The sequence below is a fragment of the Bipolaris oryzae genome (genome assembly GCF_000523455.1).
Source record: "Bipolaris oryzae ATCC 44560 unplaced genomic scaffold scaffold_144, whole genome shotgun sequence".
Taxonomy (NCBI): domain Eukaryota; kingdom Fungi; phylum Ascomycota; class Dothideomycetes; order Pleosporales; family Pleosporaceae; genus Bipolaris; species Bipolaris oryzae.
The window spans coordinates 729-17683 of record NW_006911420.1 but is presented as its reverse complement, the minus strand read 5'-3'; the positions used below and the strand labels follow the sequence as shown (position 1 = coordinate 17683).

Below are 16955 nucleotides of genomic sequence, written 5' to 3'. Positions count from 1 at the left end.
GTGTCGTCGTTTGTTTGGTAGTCTCAGCCGCTCATTGCCGTGTCTTTGCCAGTCTTTGGTTCCACCTCTTCGGCCTTGCCAATCCATAGCACGTTGTTGCACCGTATAAGCACCTGTCCGAGCGTGCCTGAGCTGACACCGTTCACGAACTCTTCCGTGTTGGACAACTGGATGTTCATGTACAGGTCGACCGAGACCAGTCTGCCCTTGTACTCGGTCTCGCCCCACTTTAACCGAACAACAATGTCCTTGTCAACTCTGTAATAGGTCAGTCCGAGCCTTGGGTAGGTCGTAGTGCAGGTGGGCTTCTTGGAGAAAGCGCGACGTACAGGCTCTGAAGGAGAGGTCGGGGGTTGAAAGGTGCGACTGCCTGTGAGCCATTAGCCATGCGAAACAGTACAGGAGAATCGGGAACCGCATACCGCCATGTCTGCGACTCAGGTAGAAGCCTTTTTGGCGCGGAGAAAGGCGGGAAAGTGAGAGAATGCGACGCCGAGGTCGATTGGTGGTGAGGTGTTGGTAGGTGTGTATGCAGCACTGGTCGCGCTCTGCAGCTTTGGAAAGTTGTCGGCAAAAGGTAACGCCGATTGGCTGGTTGGTGGCCCTCTCACCGCGGGGAAGGCATGAAATGGGTTTGGGGCCGTGACCATGTACCCTCGTGTATATTCATGTACTGCACAATGCAAAGCCATACATATGAGCCTCTCAGTATGGACGAAAAGAGCGGTATTCGTGTTTTATGGTTGCTTTATCACATGCATTGATTCTTGTAGACACAACCATCATCGGTTTTGTTTCGTCCTGTCCTGCGTGTTTCCTTCCGACATCCAGGTCAGACTACAGAGCCGCAAACTAGCAGCGGGTGCGCTAAGATTTTATCGTCATGTTCCCATCGTCCCACAGCTTTCTCCCACTCAGCTAACCCGCCATTGCATCTTCGACCAACTATCACGCTCGCTCTCCTACGCCTCATTCGTATCCCATAGGTATCTGTCACCAATTGCACCATTGCGCCTCTCACCGTGCGTCGTCTCACCCTCCTACCCGCGACTTGCTCTCTCGTCGCTCCTCCACTCATCACACAGCATGCTCCGGTAGCAATGCTAGCAATTTGGTCCCGGGCAATAGTGAACCCGGGATCCTGTAGGTGCATGTCATGCGCCTCTAACACAGTCGTCCGCGCACGCACAAGTAGTCCAGCGCCCTTTCGTCGCTCGTGGTCTACACCCAGAACACCCACTTCGACTTTCGTATACACGGCCATTTTTGCTGCAGGGTTGACTGCTGATGCAAAGGCCAAAGCGGGCAGGAATAAACAATGGGAGCAAGCATTCGACAAATTGAACGAGCCCATTGATGCTCAGAGTCCGGGCAACAGAGACACGAAGCCAAACGTGACGATTGCTCGCTCCTACGAGCATGCTGAAAACTGTGGCCTGTCATTTGATGACCTCCCTGAAGACCTTGACTGGGCTGCTGTGCAGAGGATCATAGGCATGGACCTTGTTGAAGATCAAGTCTTGGAGACGCAAGAGGTTGAGTCACAGATTCGCGATTATGCAGACATGGCATGGGATGATTTACGCTTTGATTCGAGATTTCCCGGAGTCCAGCTGCTCGAATGGCCAGCGAACACAGGGCCGGATCTCGTGCGCTACAACCTTCCGCCTCAGTCGCTATGGGCACCAGATGCCTTGCGTCTTAACGCCATGCGGAGACGGCATACTCGGAAGAAATTGGCCATACAGGAGCTTTCCACTGCACTTCTTATCCATGAACTGCTACACCAAGCTAGCGTTTTCCGCTTTCTGAACACTGCAAGTGACGAATTGAACAAGCTGGCACCACAGATCCTGAAAGTTGTTCACATGGCCGAAGATGAGCGCAAAGAAGCACGTTTAGAGATTTTAGAGGCACTTGAGAAACTCTACAAGACTCGTGTAGACAGTCCTGCCGAAGACTTTGCAACTGCCTGCATCCGGGCCAGTCCCCTCGCGATTCCGAGCTATCATCAAGACGCCGATGGCGACTTTTATGGCATTACCAAGCAGTTGAATGACGGTCTCAAAAACCTGCTTCGCGAAACACCCCGCGGCAACGATCGGAAGGCGGGGCTCGCAGTCGCCAGAATATGCCACAATCTCCTCATCTCCTCCGCTTCTCCGGATCTGCAGACGTTCAATACCCTGCTGGTAGGCTTCAGGCGCTGGCGTCGCAGGGAGCTAGTCGAGCGCGTCATACCTGCACTTTACGCCAACAAGATACGGCCCAATGAGATCACCTGTCGCGAGATTCTGGATCATTACGCGCTAGGAGGACAATCGGCAGCTGCCAGCTTCTCACGCTTCGTGGCCAAGATGAGGGGTTTGGAAGATGCGCTCATGCTTGCAAATCCAGATATCAGCGTTAATGAGGCCAGCCAAGATCGCCTCATCCGCGTCAGCCCAGAAAAGGTTCTTCAAAAGGTTCATCCGACACCCATGGTGTTTGGTGCGCTCATAGGTGGCGTCATCAAGTTTGCCGGTTTTGATCGAGCTCTAGATATCTATTATGAGATGAAGGCGGATGGTTGGGGTCTCGACGTGCGAGGGCTAACCAGATTGTTGGGTGATTGTGTGCGCCGAGCTGACTGGGAAGGTGGCCTATACGTGTGGGAAGAGATTAACGGTATCAAAACACGCGTGAAGCATCACGATATGGCCAAAGCATACAGTCAAATGCTCAGCTTGTGTTCCGTCACTGGCAACACCGTTGCCTTCAATCAGATCTTGAATGATCTAGCCAGGGGAGGATTTGATCGCAAGCTCATCATTGATGCGGCTACACGGATGACGAGCTTAGCAAAGCGCAAGAACGAATACCTGGCCCCGGCTTGGGTTGCCGATAATGTCATGATTGCTGTGTCGCAATATGTCCAGGACGCCAAACCCTCTGGGCCGGAGGTCGCGCTAGATGTGCTCGATACTGATAACACAGCGCTCTCTCAAGACGAGTTTGATACTTTCGGAGATATTGAGCATAATACGGCCGATACCAAAGAAGCATGGGCATCTTGGGTCGAACATGAGTTCGGCGTGAGGCCAAAAGAGCCAGAGCCATAAGATTCCCATGGCTCTCTGTACATTACCTATGTTTACACCACTGTGCATATCAGAGCATTGGGCCGGCGTTTTGTAGTGCTGAGCATGTACACGACAATGTGAACTCAGATCGTTTTTCTCTTCGAAAAGTCGCCCATTTCCTTATTACTGCAATAAAACATTGTTACCTGCACAGTCTCAATCAGCCAATACATTCCGAAATCTGTTCGCCATGCGAGCAATGTTGATCCCGTAGCTTAATGACAGTGGCGAGCCGAACAAACGTTTGCGGATACCATCCCGCAGATGTCACCCGATTGCTATCTTGCCGAGGGCATGCTTGTCCCTGATTGTCTATTTAGATTACCCGCGCTGCACCACAATTTACAGTCCCACTTCCACAACTTCATCACCGAGGAAAGGAACACTTTGTGAACATGGTCAAGGCTCTGCATCAGTAAGGAATAACTTGGGACTACCATCTGTGTTTCTATTGGATCGTCGTCCTCTGCCGCTGCTATCACAAGGTCGCCCATAACGCATGGCTGACACTCAAGCACCAAGCTTTTTAAAACCCCTTGGCATATCGTATCCGAAATCAACGACCTGACGTTCAGCCGAAGCTATCGAAAGTCTTGCGTCAAGTCACGTCTCTCTTGCAACATGGCTCCGCCCAAGCACAAATGGGCTCAGGTTCTCGCTTAATTGGATCGGGCAGATTCAATCTAATCAGGTGCAGATGCAGCCAAGGACAGCTGAACATGTACTACAACAAGACTATATCAGTCACACTGATAGGGAACTGGGATTATTGGTCTTGGTCAGTGCGCACTACTCCCACAGCCGTTATACCGCAAGGTGTTCCTTTCCCCGGATTTTCTTGCTATCTTTGGATCTAGACCTTTCGGTGTTTCCCTGCATATCACCACGCATCCTGCTGAACTGGAATGTATTCGCCCCGCGGAGCCCGCATCCATTCCAGCAATCCGAGTCCAGAATTTCGGAATGCATTTAATATTCTTTTTGCTTCCAGAACGGCTCGGCATCAGGACCTACTTTGTACCCAAGACATTTCCAAATCTAAACATCAGCCACCTTTGAATACCAAGGGACACGACAGGTGGCGTACATACCAAGACGATTCTGCTTTACAGCAGGAGAAGCGACACCTCTCCGCGATGTGCCAGGAATAGATGAGGAAGGAACATTCTGCGCTATTGTTCATGCCGGACAACGGTTTGCACTAGCAGTATTGAATGCGAGCCGTTTGATGCCGGACGCGCAGGTTGAAGGCATGGATTGGCTACAGCGAAGCTGAAGGTTGGAAGTTAGCGCAGTGAAACGGCTGTGTAGCGCCAAAGGAATACCACCTTGAAGATACATCGGGTTGCAAAACCACTGCACGACGTGTCACTTGGAGACGACGCTGCTGCATCCATCCCTACCGTATGCATGTTTAGGGGGTTTAGTTATTCGAGGGTACCTTGCGAGCCATGCAGACACAATGTAGCACGGCGATACCAAATGGTCCGACATTACAGGGAGATTTTCTCAGACAGGTAAGAGTTGAGGATAATATGTACGCTGTCGTCTTCGGAATCTCGTCTGCTTATAATAGTTATACTCCAGGTACAAGCCGGGGGCCTATCAACGTCAAACCTTTGGTGTACGAGGAAAAGCGAACAATTTCACTCGGAACATCGGATCTCACATTATGCGGCAGCAAAGTTTGGCGCCCAATATGTGTGGCTGTCAAACTCTGGCTGAACAGGTCCCGTGTCTCTCTGTCGCGCTAACCCAAACGCGGAAGGATAGAGTACTTTACCCAAATTGCAAGCATCTCGTATCTATGGCCTCGAACACAGCAGTCACTTCACCTGCCCCACCTGGGTAAGTACTACATGCTGCGCTATAACGAGGGATGGGCAAAGTTTGGTTCAGACCATGTGCATAAATTGCGTCCGATGTTTCTGCTGCAATTCACATCGCCACTCACGAGGGTTAACGCGATATATTCATATAAAACCAGGACCAGCCACTGACCAAGTCCCTCCTTTTTTCTTTCCTTCGCAATAGAACAGTGACAATAACTCGATTTTCGACTTCACTCCTTATTTGACCCCGTCAACCCCACAGGAAAAGAAGATAAGCCAAGCGAAACGAAAGACAGAAAGAAAGAAAAGAAAAGGGAAAAGATGCAATACCGACTCGTCTCCATTCTCGCCGCCGGCGTACTGGTATCCATAACTAGCGCCGCACCCGTCCCATCAGCCGACGTACGTTCTCCACCCAGGCTACCACTCACCCTTTTCACTTCCCCTCCAACACTCTTACTAACCACCCCCCCAACAGAACCTCTCCACCCCCGTCACCAACCCTCCCAACACCATCGAACTCGGCAAACCCTCCTCCGAAATCATCTGGAGCAAGTCCAAGAAATCCCGCTCCCCCACCGACGACACTCTCCCCACCAACCCCGACGACATCGTTCTCACGCCCCCCAACTACGAAATCATCTGGAGCAAGGAGAAGGCCCGTGATCTGGAGTTCGAGAAGCCAAAAGATAGCTTTAACCTCGGGAAGCCGAGCACAGTGGTCACGTGGGGAAAGAGGGAGGAGCTCGGGACCCCCGAGGATACGATTGGGCTAGGCAAGCCGAGTACGGTGGTCACGTGGGGAAAGCGCGATGTGACGACGCCCGAGGATACGATTGGGCTGGGTAAGCCGAGTACGGAGGTTACGTGGTCTTGAAGTGAGGAGTGAGTAAGGGCGATGGATGTTGGAGGTGGAGGAAGAAGGAGAAGGGGACTTGGGGTTCCATTCAGTAGTAGTTGTTGTTGTATATGTTTCTCTTTCGGCGGGTGGAGGGCTTCTTTTGTGGTTAGATCAGGGTGTAGTTTCATAGGATATACATTTTTTTTATTCTTTTCTTACTTTCTGGATGATGATGATGGGGTTGATGAGTCATGTGTACAGTCAATGATGTTGTATATTGCAGTTATGTGATGGTGCGCTTCGGGTATCTTGGTGACAAAGACTTGTGCAACTCTTTTCTGACGTGAAACTGGAGGCGATACAAACATCACGTAACCTTTTTCTTTCCTTTTCTTGACAGATTTATTCAATGCCTTTCCTTAAACGCACCAGTGTATCATTATTAGAAAGAATATCTCTTCTAGCTTTTTGGCAGACAACAAACACAATACTGCCAACCTATTTTCTACATAGAAGATAAAACCAACCAAAGAACCCAATCCAAGCAACCCCGATAATCGTCTAACCTTGGCGATACCAGTTCTCCTTGGGATCCTGCATACACTCACCCATGGTAACAGCGCGAAGCCCCTGGCCATAAAGGTAATCAAGCATGTATCCTGTCAAGGTCTCAGCCGTAAGCTGGTGAATATCATGGGCAATAGCGAGCCTATGGTCGGAGCGCGAATCGATTCCTTGCTTGAAGTTGTTCTTTGACGTCTCCATCTTCTCTGGCGTGAGGTTGTTGTAGTCTATTCTGTTGCGTTAGCAATCCCCTATTTTTGATATAGAAAAGATGGAGTGTAGGGGAACTTACCATCGGTGTTGAGATCAAAGTAACTCACAACATAGCCCAGTTCAGCCATGATTTCCTGACACTGGCCGTTGCAGGACGAGTAGGGGGGACGCATGTAGGTGGGAAAGCGGCCGATGATGTTGCGGATTGCCATTTCGTTCTTGACCATCTGGTCGTAGACTTGTTCGCGGCTGATGGCGGAGAGATCCTGGTGGCTCCATGTGTGCGACGCGACTTGGTGGCCGTTATTGTACATCTTCTGCACAACGCCAGCCCACTGTTGGTCAATGGCGCCCTTGCCGAGATTGTTGCCGGTGACGAAGAAAGTGGCGTGGCCTCCTCTTTTCTCAAACTGCGTCATGATGGATTCGGTGTAGACGAATGGTCCGTCATCGTATGTGATGGCTACTGTGCCAGGCGCTTTGCAGGCATAGATGCCTCCGCCACCGTAGGGAACGCTGCCAAGTTTGGGCCGGGGAACGTTGCGCGTGCTTGTACCAGATGGGGTCTTGTTGGCATCGCATCCAGGGCCGAAGTTGAATAAGCAGTCGGGTGCTTTGCAATGATCCTTTGTGGTTCCGCAGTAGCCGGCTGCTGAGCAGCAATCGTTTCCGCCACATTTTTGATTACCGTTTGCCGGACCACAGCGTTCGACGTCCTGCCTCGTCTCAAGGGCAGGCGCAGAATGGGCAGCATAAAGGGTTTGGAGGCGAGCGAAAGGGTTTCTAGCGCGTAGTTCTTTTGGCATACCAAAGGTCTTGGGCATGCCTTCCATGCCGCTTGCATGAGCAGCGGCGAACTGTCCGGCCAATGAGGCGGCAACAACGTTTGAGAAACGCATTATGTCAGACTAGGGGTTTCAAATGCAGTATTACTTTTAAGCGGGTACGACAAAAAAGTAAAAAGAAGGAGGCTTGCCGATTAATTATTGCTCAGGGCGAGGGCTAGAAGAGTAAACGGTCTGGCTGCGTGTAGAAAGGAGGGAGGAGGACAGGGGGTCATCTTAAGTAGAAGGGAAAAGGATATGTGATGTGCATGAACGCTGATGGTAGTGGCGCTGCTTGAGGGGCGGCATTCAGGGCACCCGTAAGCAGTGGAGTAGACACTGTTGAGGATCAAGACAGCTCGCCCTAGCCAGGCCTTGGCCCAGGGATGATGATAAGTTGCATATGCTCATTCAACGATCGTATAGCAGGTTGCATCTTTGTTTTGTTTTTCAAGTCAAGCCCTTGATAGTGTGTAGAGTTCGAATTGGTATAATGGGATGAGATGTGCTCATGGTACATGTGCTTGGAGTGAACTGTTGTCAGCAGCCAAGACGATTAGTCTTGGTGATGATGTGTCGTCATGCTGGATCGCTTAAGTACTCTACCAGATGCCGACAAGTGTGTATGCACGTTGACGATCAAATTGGCGCTGTGAGCTCTCGTTGTATAGCAGCCAACCAAGCTACTGTATACCCGTTGACTGGTTGCGGGAGCACTGTAAGGCTTTTTTTTTAGAACAAAAAGAAGATGCTAGTAGGATATACATTCGAAGCAGTATCCTAAGGAAGAAGTTGAGAGACGAAATACGTGGTACGGGAGTAAACAGTATGAGAATTGGGCAGTTGAACCATGGTGCGCGTACAGTGGGTAGGTATGTAGATGTGGTACATATGTATGTACTCAAGTATAGAAGTACTGACCGCGACAAGGCCTATCGAGCATAGGCGGCAAGGCAGGACTGGACAGAGGTCCAAACAGTGATGAGCTAGTGGATGGCATGCATCTGTCTGACTGCTTGTGCGCCGTATTGGACGTGCAGAAGAAACGTCATTGGGCGGGCGCACCCCAGACGGCGCCAGTGCGCCGAATCGTAATCGTGGATAGTTTTGCGCGAGCATGACTAGATATAGATCTTGGATCCGCATCGTGTCAGACGTTTGTTTGCTATGCCCCTCGACTTCATTTCAACCGGGCAAAGACGCTGGCTCGGTTGCTGGCTCGGTGGGTAGCAGCAACTTGGCGGGTGCTTGGAAGCAATATTGGCCTAGGGGTTCAGGATGCTATTTCGGGCGTGGAACTCGCATTGGCGTGTGCCAGAGGCCGAGTGGAGCACAGGGGTGGTGCGGGACTGTGGCTGGTGAGTTTCCCAAAAGGATCCTGTCCTATGACCTTTTGTTTTAGCACGACTCGACAAAATCTCAGACTGTTGTTGTTGTTGTCGTCGTCGTCGTCGTTGTACTTGCAGATACGAGTCTTGCCAACACGCCATGCCTCTTGGAATTACCGACAGCTCACAAGCCATGGCCAAACCCGGCAAGCGGACTGGCGCCATTTGAATCAACTACGCCAACCAACCGTACACTGAAACGCGCGCGTCGTTTACATTAATAAAACACGTTCTAAGAATGTAGGCGTTGCCAGAAACAGGCTAAGCAAGGCCGGCGAGGGGCGGGTGTGCATCCGTATCCGTTGAACCCCTCGTCCCAAACCAGACGCCCCGAACAAATCCATGCCGGCTGCCGGCCCAGGGTGGCGTGCAACAGAAGACGACTGTAGAGGGAAAGAGGATGATTCTGTGTTTGCCCTACTCTTTCATTGACCTCTCTGGTTACCTCCTTTCTTCTTCTTCTTCGTCGTCGTCGTCGTCGTCGTCATGTCGTCGAAGCGTGTGATGGTGGTTGAGGTTTGGTAGCTGCGCCTCATGGCGTCGTGATTTGAGGGGAAAGGCAGGCACACAAACAGTCACGCACACAGAAACACAGCGTAGCCCTGTCCAGCCTGGCGGGTGGCGCTTGCGAGGCTCCACTGCGCCTTCCTCCCTTGCCCGTTTTATCAATACTTCATATAATACTAGCACCTCAACCTCGACTCTTCATGTCTCTTTGTTCGTGGACCCCTCTCTGCGTCCTCGTCCGTATTCTTCTCTACGGTAGCGCAGTTATTCGAGCAATCCGTCCATCTTCCTTGAATTTTCCATTCTCAGTGTATTCCTTACTAACGGTCATTCACTCTTGTACTGCTTCTTCCCTAATTTCCTAGTCTGTTGTCAATCGACCACCTGACTGTTCATCTTCTCCACACAGTACCTCTCTGCTCTTCATCTACGCCTCTACGGAAACCAGACTATCTTGTTCATTCACCCATCATGTCTCGTCTCCCACCCCTTGGAGCCCTGCTCCTCCCTCTAACCGCTCTGCTCATCTCGCCCACTCACGCCACCAGCCCCTACACCAGCAGCATGAGCGAAACACCCAAAGACAACAACGCAGACTGTGACTGCTACATGGTTTCCTCCGGAGCCGAATCCAAAAAACCATCCTACTTCCAATACTACCGTTTCTACGACTTCCGCAACCTCCCCGGCGCCCTCGACAACCCACCCCCAGCAATCAACGAGTCGCAAAACGCCGCACAACTAGCAACCTGGCAGCCTGACCTCTTCAACAGCGCCGCCTGGAACTTTGACTGGGGCATCCAAAACTGGAGCAAACCCGCAACCTCGGACTTCCCCGTCCCCCTCACAAACTCACCCGCAAACATCTATCTCGGCTCCGAACAATCAACCTCGTACCTAGCCCTGCGCACCACGCGCGCATCCTCCCACCAAACAGCCGCGGAGATGGAGAATCAGCAAAAAAACCTCATGCACGCTTCTCTGCGCATGTACGGCCGCGTGCAGGGCGCCTCGGGCGCAGTGGCGGGCTTCTTCACCTTCTTCGACGACACAAACGAGTCGGACATTGAAATCCTGACGCAGGACCCCAAGGACAAGATCCGCTACACCAACCAGCCCGCCGTAGATCGATCCGGCAATGAAATCGCCGCTGCGTCGCTCGACCCGACGAACCTCCCCCGCTGGGACGACTGGCACACGCACCGCATCGACTGGCTGCCCAAGCAGAGCTACTGGTTCCTCAATGGGGAGCAGGTGGCGCAGAATAGCTACTCGGTGCCACGTAAGCCCAGTTTCCTCGTGCTCAATATGTGGAGCGATGGGGGGGAGTGGAGCGGCAATATGAGTGTGGGGGATAGTGCCGAGTTTCATGTTCAGTGGATTGATATGGCGTTCAACACTAGTGGGCCGTATGAGGGCGAGCAGCAGAAGGGCGATAAGAAGAGGAGTGTGAAGAGGAAGGAAAAGAGTTGCAAGACGGTGTGTAGGATTGATGGGGTTAAGCAGGTTGGAACGCCAGAGGTTGCGTATGTGGGTAGTGCGGTGATTTCCACTGTGTCGTGGAGTCTAATGGTCGGAGTCGTGGGTGCTGTGTCTGTTTTCATTAGCATGTAAGAATACGCAGAAGATAAAAAGGGTGACTATGATCAAGCAAGACCGACTCATTGAAATGCATCAAATTCATACACTCTTTCTACTACTCGACTCCTCCAGGAAAAAAAAAGATAAACAATGCATGCGTACCATTGCGAACTAACCCGTTCAAAAACACAATCATCCACGTCCATATATCGTACACTACACACCACGCACAGCATCACACAAAGTGAGCCATGTCTTGAGTCCTCTCTCTCTCTCTCAACTAGCCACCGGGGTATTCAACGGCTTCTCCTCGTCCATTCGTCGCGGCGAAAATAAAAAAAGAAAGGGTGGCAACAATGCCAGCGGATATAGGTATATATACATTGACATGCTCTCATGTCAACCCTCCTCATTCGTCCGCCCCTCGTGTCGTTTCTCCTCATCGTCATGGTCGTCTATCTCGTTTTCATATGCGATGCACTCGTCCTTTTCTTCCATCGAAACCCGCTCCCCGCCTTTTCCTTACAAGAAATATTCGCCACGGCCTCCACGGCCTGCAGGTACGGCACGCTTGTGATCGGGAACGGCCGAGAATATTTGGAACTCGGGCTTAAGGTCTTCGCCTAGGTTCATAATGGAGGCCACGTTGCCGCAGCGGTAGCAGTAGTTTGGCGCCGACCACACCGTTACGACGTCCTTGTCCTTGAAGTGGTATTTGTAGCCTTCGTTGACTAGCTGATGGGCTCGCGCAATGAGCTGCAAGCCGTTGACGTGGTTGAACTAGGCAAGAATTAGCTTGTGTACGATTTCAAAAAAAAAGTCACGTGTCGATGATACCTCTGAAGAGACCTTGTCTCCAAACAGCCAACCTGCACCTCGAGGCGAGACTGCCCATGTGTCCACCTCTTCAGGATCACTCCAGACAAGATCGCAAAAGGCACCCTCGTGGGGAATCTCTTGGGCGCGGGCGACAACACGGATCTGGTCCAATGTTCGAATCTCGGGACTCAATCCGCCATGGACACAAAGAACTTTGCCGTCGACAATGGCAGCGAGGGCCAGGAAGTCGAAGACTTGACAGCAGGCTTTCCATACCGAGGCATTTCCGTACTTGGTCTGACACTCTTCGTAGAAGCCGTAGACTTGGGTGATTTGCCTGGATTCGTGGTTTCCGCGTACTAGCGTCACACGATCTGGGAATCTGGAGCGGGGAGGTCAGCATGACCATGCGTCATAGTTTCTTGTTGGGCGGGCTTACTTTGCCTTGAGGCACATGAGAAGCGTAAAAGTCTCGAGGCTAAAGTAGCCGCGGTCAACAAAATCGCCGAGGAAGATGAAGTTTTGCTGGCCATTTCCGCCAACGGTGTTCTTGCTCGAGTCGGCGTCCGAGGCGGAGCCAAAGCTGCGGCGGTCGTTAACGCTCCGGCTGCGGCCGCGCTCTTCCTCGTCGTCGTCATCGGCATCCTCGTCGCCGTCGCCGCCGGGAGGACTGGCGGGGCCCGTGTAGTTTGGGTCGCGCTGGAACCTGCGCTTCATCTTGCGCTTAACTTTTGGGTCTGTGATGCTGGTGGGGGGCTCGAGGTCGGCCGGATTGATTGTGCTGGGGATGGTGACTGGCTGGGTGAGGGGCGCTGTGGGCGTATCGCTGGGCATGCCGCCGGCGACGCGGAAGAGCTCGAGGAGGTCGTAGAACTGGCCGTGGATATCGCCGCATACCGTGACGGGGGTGCGGACGGGCTGGATGTTTGACTCTGGGAAGGGGCGGCGTGTTAATGGTATGGAGGACGAGGCGCGGCCGCGGCGTATTCACCTTCCATCAGGCACTCCTTGACAATCTCACAGAGGCGCTTCATGTCGGCCTCGGGCAGGTACTTGCATTGCTTGGCCTGCTCGAGCCATTCGTCGGGGCCCGCGCCCTTTGCCAGGCGGGCAGGGCCTGGCTGGGGGACGTCGTGGTCTTTGCCCATGGCGGGGTAGCGAGAGAGGCAGCGTGTGTGTATGTGTTTATATATATGGGGGCTGTAGATGTGTGTGTGTATGGCGGGTGGGCAGGTGAGAGAGCGTAGGTGCGCGTATATAGATAGAGGAGGTGTGTGGGTGAATGTACTACGTAGAGCAGGGTAGGGCAGGGCAGGGCAGAGGTTCGGGCTCGGGGGCTCGGGGCATGCGTGCGTGGGGCTGGGATGAGATGGGGCAGCGGGCAGGTGGGCGGCTCTGCCCTCCAAGCCTGGCGCCGCCGCTGCCTCAATTTCGACAAGACTGCAGCAGCCGCGCAGTGCTACGGCCCACGACGACTACCCGTACCGCATCTCTACTGCACTACGCATACATACAACAAGAAAGCTGCCACTGCCATTCACTGCCACCGTCCTTCCTGCCCATTCGACACCCAATGTCCGCTCGCACCACCCGCCCCTCTCCCCTCCACCACCACCACCACCGCCATCACCACTTCGCTCCTCCACCGCCACAGCTACCACACTCGCCATAAGCGACCTCAATCTCTGTAATCCCTTACACTCGCCATAGGCAGTCCTAAGCACTGCCATGGCCCCTCCACCCAGCGCCGGCGTCCTGCCCGTCGCCTTGCTTCAAAAATCACAAACAACCCACACACCCCGCGGTCAGAAACCTCCGCAGCCTCGCCTAAAGCTCATTTGTCGTCGCCTACCCCCGGGCCTGACCAAGCAAGAGTTTGTCCAAGTTCTGGGCGACGACTGGAAGCTGGGCGCAGGCAGAATCGACTGGCTCAACTACCGCAAGGGCAAAATCTCCACCGACGCCGCAAAGCCCTCTAAGCCCGCTCGCGCCTACCTGCACGTCACCAAGCCTGACCACGTAAAGGCCCTCGGCGACCATATTCGTGTCCTTTCCTTTCACGACGCTGCAAAGTCGTGGCAGGACCCCGTCCTCGTCGGCCCCCCTACGCTTGAGTATGCTCCCTACCCCAAGATGCCTGGTGGCCGCCGTCGCAACGACAACCGCCAGGGCACCATCGACCAGGACCAGGAGTTCAAAGACTTTCTCGAGAGCCTCACCAACCCCATTACCAAACCCCCTGCCCCAGAAAGCGAAGCCCCCAAGGACAAGGTCAAGACGACGCCTCTGATTGAGGCACTCCGTGAGAAAAAGGCAAACAGGGACAAGCCGAATGCAAAGCCCAGCCGACAGGCTCGTGGAGAGGCTAAGGAGGATGCTGCAGAGCGCGCCGAAAAGAAGATTCTGACAAAATCGACAAAGGAGAATGCCCCTACTGCGACCGATAAGACCCGCCGTTCAAACAAGGCCGACAAGGCCCAAGCCACCAAGGATGCTGTCAAGATACTTAACAAAGAAGCTGCCTCTTCAAAGACGTCTGCTGCTGCCACCTCGGCTGACAAGGCCTCCGCAAGTCCAGCCCCAGAGCGCAAGCGCGGAAACGTCGCACTTGCAAAGTCGATGCTCCAGCGCGACCTTGGAGTAGCACCCGCCCCCAACCGTCGTCGTGGCACCAAGCGTGAGGTTACGTCAGCCACACCCGATACTGCACCACCGGTCAAGGAAACAAAGCCATCCGACGACAAAGCCAAAGATGCTGCCGCTACCCCTCCAACGGCATCCGCTGCCCCAGACAAGTCTCCCCATCCAAACAGAAAGGAACGCCCAACCCGTGCCGAACGACGTGCATTCAAGGCGAACCAGGGCGACAAGACTAATGATAAGGCTTCGACTACCGAAGCCAAGTCACAGACGCCAGCAAAGACACCCGCTCCTCAGATTCTTAAGAAGCCTCAGCCCGCTCAGACGCAAACAACAACAAAGGGCCCGTCTGCCTCACGGGCCCCACCATCGGAGCCTGCTGCTGCTAGGAACAGCCCTGCTTCAGCGCAGCCGCAGGCTCCTCCCGCAAGGGCAGACAGTACTCTAACCCCTGCCACCACCAACAACAACACCTCAAAAGCTGCCCCGGCACAGTCTACCCCCGCCCCCACCAGCAAACAAGCCTTTCTCAAGCATGCCAACCCCAGCCAGGGTATCACCGAGCCCCTCATCGAAGAAGCCATGAAGCTCTTTGGCGCGATCGAAAAGGTCGAAATTGATAAGCGCAAAGGCTTCGCCTACGTCGACTTTACTGAGCCTCAAGGTCTTCAAAAGGCCATGGCTGCGAGCCCAATCAAAATTGCTCAGGGCGCTGTCCAAGTGCTCGAGCGAAAGGAAAAAGTGACCAGGAATCCTCGCTTCAATGGCCCTACTCCACCAGGCCCTGCTCGTGGTGGAGGTCGCGCCAATTTTGCTCCTCGTGGAGGACGGGGTGGCCGCGGAGCCGCAAGAGGTGGAGGTCAGGTCAACACCAATCCCGCTCCGAGTGCTGGCGATTCCGCCCCTACCGTTGCTCCACCTGCCCCTGCCCCCGTCGTAACATGAAGAGAAAGTTATTATTCCTCTTCTGTTGGAACCAAACAACGACGCTGGATGTCGCACACAGACCATGGAAAACGTAACTTGATCAACGTTGATGGTTGCAGAAACCACAATCTTACCCTAACAGAAGATTACCATATCATTCTTCAATCGTCTGGCATAGCTGCCCGTCATCGATACCAGCCACGTCAACTTATCTGACTTAGCCAAGTGCATTATGTAGTTGCACACACAACACACCCACACATCATCATGCAACAAATGTGTATAAGCTGAACATGGATTTCTACCACTAATTGGGACCTCGATAAGACAAATGGAGGTGGCGTCTAAAGATGCGATTACTATATATATGATTGATGAAACCTTCTATCCATTTGTATCACTCAAAGGGGAGAGTCAGAGTAATCATATCAAGCTATATATCAGTTCTCTCCGCCCTCTGGCTTAGTGCTCCTCTCCTATGAACTTCTTGGCCAACTTTTCCATCATCTGTGCATGAGCCACCCCTCTGGCACGGGGAACCTCAGACTTCGGGATAAGATAAGAGCAGTCCTGGAGAGTATGCACGTCGTTTCCAATGACCGCGAGCCGGTTCCATGCAGGTACAAAAGCATCGGCCCATTTCTTTGTCGATTTTGCGAAGACGGCATATGATTTACGAGTCTATATGATCCAACACGAGTTAGTTGTATATCGTTATATCAAACTTGTTGATCACATGCAGAATACGTACCGTGCCTGTGGTGGCCATGAGCCTATCGCTGGCAAGACTATAAGGCGCAGTACCGGCCATTGTCTCTGCGAAATACCTAATGTCGCAAACAGCTGGTGACGAGTCGAGTGATCTACCAGCTTTCGAGGGATCATCTTGGAACTGGAGTGCTATGCTGTGTGTTCCCAGTAGCGCAACCACATCGATCTCGTAGAACCCCTTAGCCGCAAACATGCCCAGTATCTTCGCGACCGGGTCACTGCTTCTCGGCAGACCGTTTGGCGGTGCAGGTTTGTAGCTGTCTCTCCTACCCACCAGCGCGTCAACCTTTGGACCAAGCGGGCAAGCTGAAAGAGCCATTGCACCAGCAAATTGGACCATGTCCGCAGCACCAACACCGTACTGGCGTCGCTTCTGATTGAGCGTCTTGCAGAGATCTTTCAGTCCGAGGTTCTCGACCCGTGAGCATTCTTCCTCGGATAGGATCAAGCTGCCGTTGCAGCCGTCGGGCATACAGTCATGGAATACTGCGCGGACGGCGGAGCGAGCGGCTTTGTTGCAACCCTGGAAGATATTCTTGAGGTCGCCGGCTATGGCTTGCCAAACACCGGGGCATCCGCCTGCGCGAGGCGAGATGTCCGTGGCGGAGATGGGTGTTACCGCAAGGGCGAGGAGGGTGATGGCCGCAGCAGGACGCATTTTGAGCTAAAAGTTTTAGAATTTTGTGTGAACAAAGTGTGAATGAATCTCGTGTCGTGTGGATTGATTTGTATGTATGAATGAATGTGAATAGAGATGTTATATCTACAAAGAAAAGTGTTGTTGGACTGCTGTGATTTCCTCTTTATTTTTATTTTCGGAGATGAAAGCTCGATACTTGTAGTCCACCAACATTCTCCCATCTCATGTCTCCCAAAACCTAATGGTCAAAAAAAGTTAATTATGAAGAACAAGGCCGAATTGGTTG

At 52.9% G+C, this 16955-nt stretch overlaps 9 protein-coding genes across 9 annotated transcripts; 5 read left to right on the top strand and 4 right to left on the bottom strand.

Moving 5' to 3' along the window:
- Positions 1-23: 23 nt before the first annotated feature.
- COCMIDRAFT_7996 (uncharacterized protein) lies at positions 24-428 on the bottom strand (the record flags this gene model as incomplete). Its single annotated transcript, XM_007692863.1, has 3 exons — positions 24-258; positions 330-370; positions 423-428. The coding sequence occupies 3 exons, from the start codon at positions 426-428 to the stop codon at positions 24-26; spliced, it is 282 nt and encodes a 93-aa protein (XP_007691053.1).
- A 672-nt stretch (positions 429-1100) lies between these two features.
- On the top strand, positions 1101-3101 carry COCMIDRAFT_103538 (uncharacterized protein; the record flags this gene model as incomplete). The annotated part of the gene is made up of 1 exon (XM_007692885.1): positions 1101-3101. One exon carries the CDS (start codon positions 1101-1103, stop codon positions 3099-3101), a length of 2001 nt encoding a protein of 666 aa, XP_007691075.1.
- A 2174-nt stretch (positions 3102-5275) lies between these two features.
- Positions 5276-5831, top strand: COCMIDRAFT_103533 (uncharacterized protein; the record flags this gene model as incomplete). The annotated part of the gene is made up of 2 exons (XM_007692884.1): positions 5276-5356; positions 5433-5831. 2 exons carry the CDS (start codon positions 5276-5278, stop codon positions 5829-5831), a joined length of 480 nt encoding a protein of 159 aa, XP_007691074.1.
- Positions 5832-6356: 525 nt separating this feature from the next.
- COCMIDRAFT_28946 (carbohydrate esterase family 4 protein) lies at positions 6357-7471 on the bottom strand (the record flags this gene model as incomplete). Its single annotated transcript, XM_007692872.1, has 2 exons — positions 6357-6586; positions 6652-7471. The coding sequence occupies 2 exons, from the start codon at positions 7469-7471 to the stop codon at positions 6357-6359; spliced, it is 1050 nt and encodes a 349-aa protein (XP_007691062.1).
- Positions 7472-7977: 506 nt separating this feature from the next.
- On the top strand, positions 7978-9005 carry COCMIDRAFT_28945 (uncharacterized protein; the record flags this gene model as incomplete). Its single annotated transcript, XM_007692871.1, has 6 exons — positions 7978-8015; positions 8068-8264; positions 8327-8475; positions 8528-8618; positions 8666-8754; positions 8799-9005. 6 exons carry the CDS (start codon positions 7978-7980, stop codon positions 9003-9005), a joined length of 771 nt encoding a protein of 256 aa, XP_007691061.1.
- A 757-nt stretch (positions 9006-9762) lies between these two features.
- COCMIDRAFT_103570 (glycoside hydrolase family 16 protein) lies at positions 9763-10905 on the top strand (the record flags this gene model as incomplete). Its single annotated transcript, XM_007692883.1, has 1 exon — positions 9763-10905. One exon carries the CDS (start codon positions 9763-9765, stop codon positions 10903-10905), a length of 1143 nt encoding a protein of 380 aa, XP_007691073.1.
- Positions 10906-11394: 489 nt separating this feature from the next.
- COCMIDRAFT_103535 (uncharacterized protein) lies at positions 11395-12839 on the bottom strand (the record flags this gene model as incomplete). The annotated part of the gene is made up of 4 exons (XM_007692882.1): positions 11395-11652; positions 11710-12073; positions 12131-12623; positions 12683-12839. The coding sequence occupies 4 exons, from the start codon at positions 12837-12839 to the stop codon at positions 11395-11397; spliced, it is 1272 nt and encodes a 423-aa protein (XP_007691072.1).
- Positions 12840-13419: 580 nt separating this feature from the next.
- Positions 13420-15276, top strand: COCMIDRAFT_28942 (uncharacterized protein; the record flags this gene model as incomplete). The annotated part of the gene is made up of 1 exon (XM_007692870.1): positions 13420-15276. The coding sequence occupies one exon, from the start codon at positions 13420-13422 to the stop codon at positions 15274-15276; it is 1857 nt and encodes a 618-aa protein (XP_007691060.1).
- A 444-nt stretch (positions 15277-15720) lies between these two features.
- On the bottom strand, positions 15721-16687 carry COCMIDRAFT_103568 (class II peroxidase; the record flags this gene model as incomplete). Its single annotated transcript, XM_007692881.1, has 2 exons — positions 15721-15939; positions 16010-16687. The coding sequence occupies 2 exons, from the start codon at positions 16685-16687 to the stop codon at positions 15721-15723; spliced, it is 897 nt and encodes a 298-aa protein (XP_007691071.1).
- Between the last annotated feature and the right edge of the window lie 268 nt (positions 16688-16955).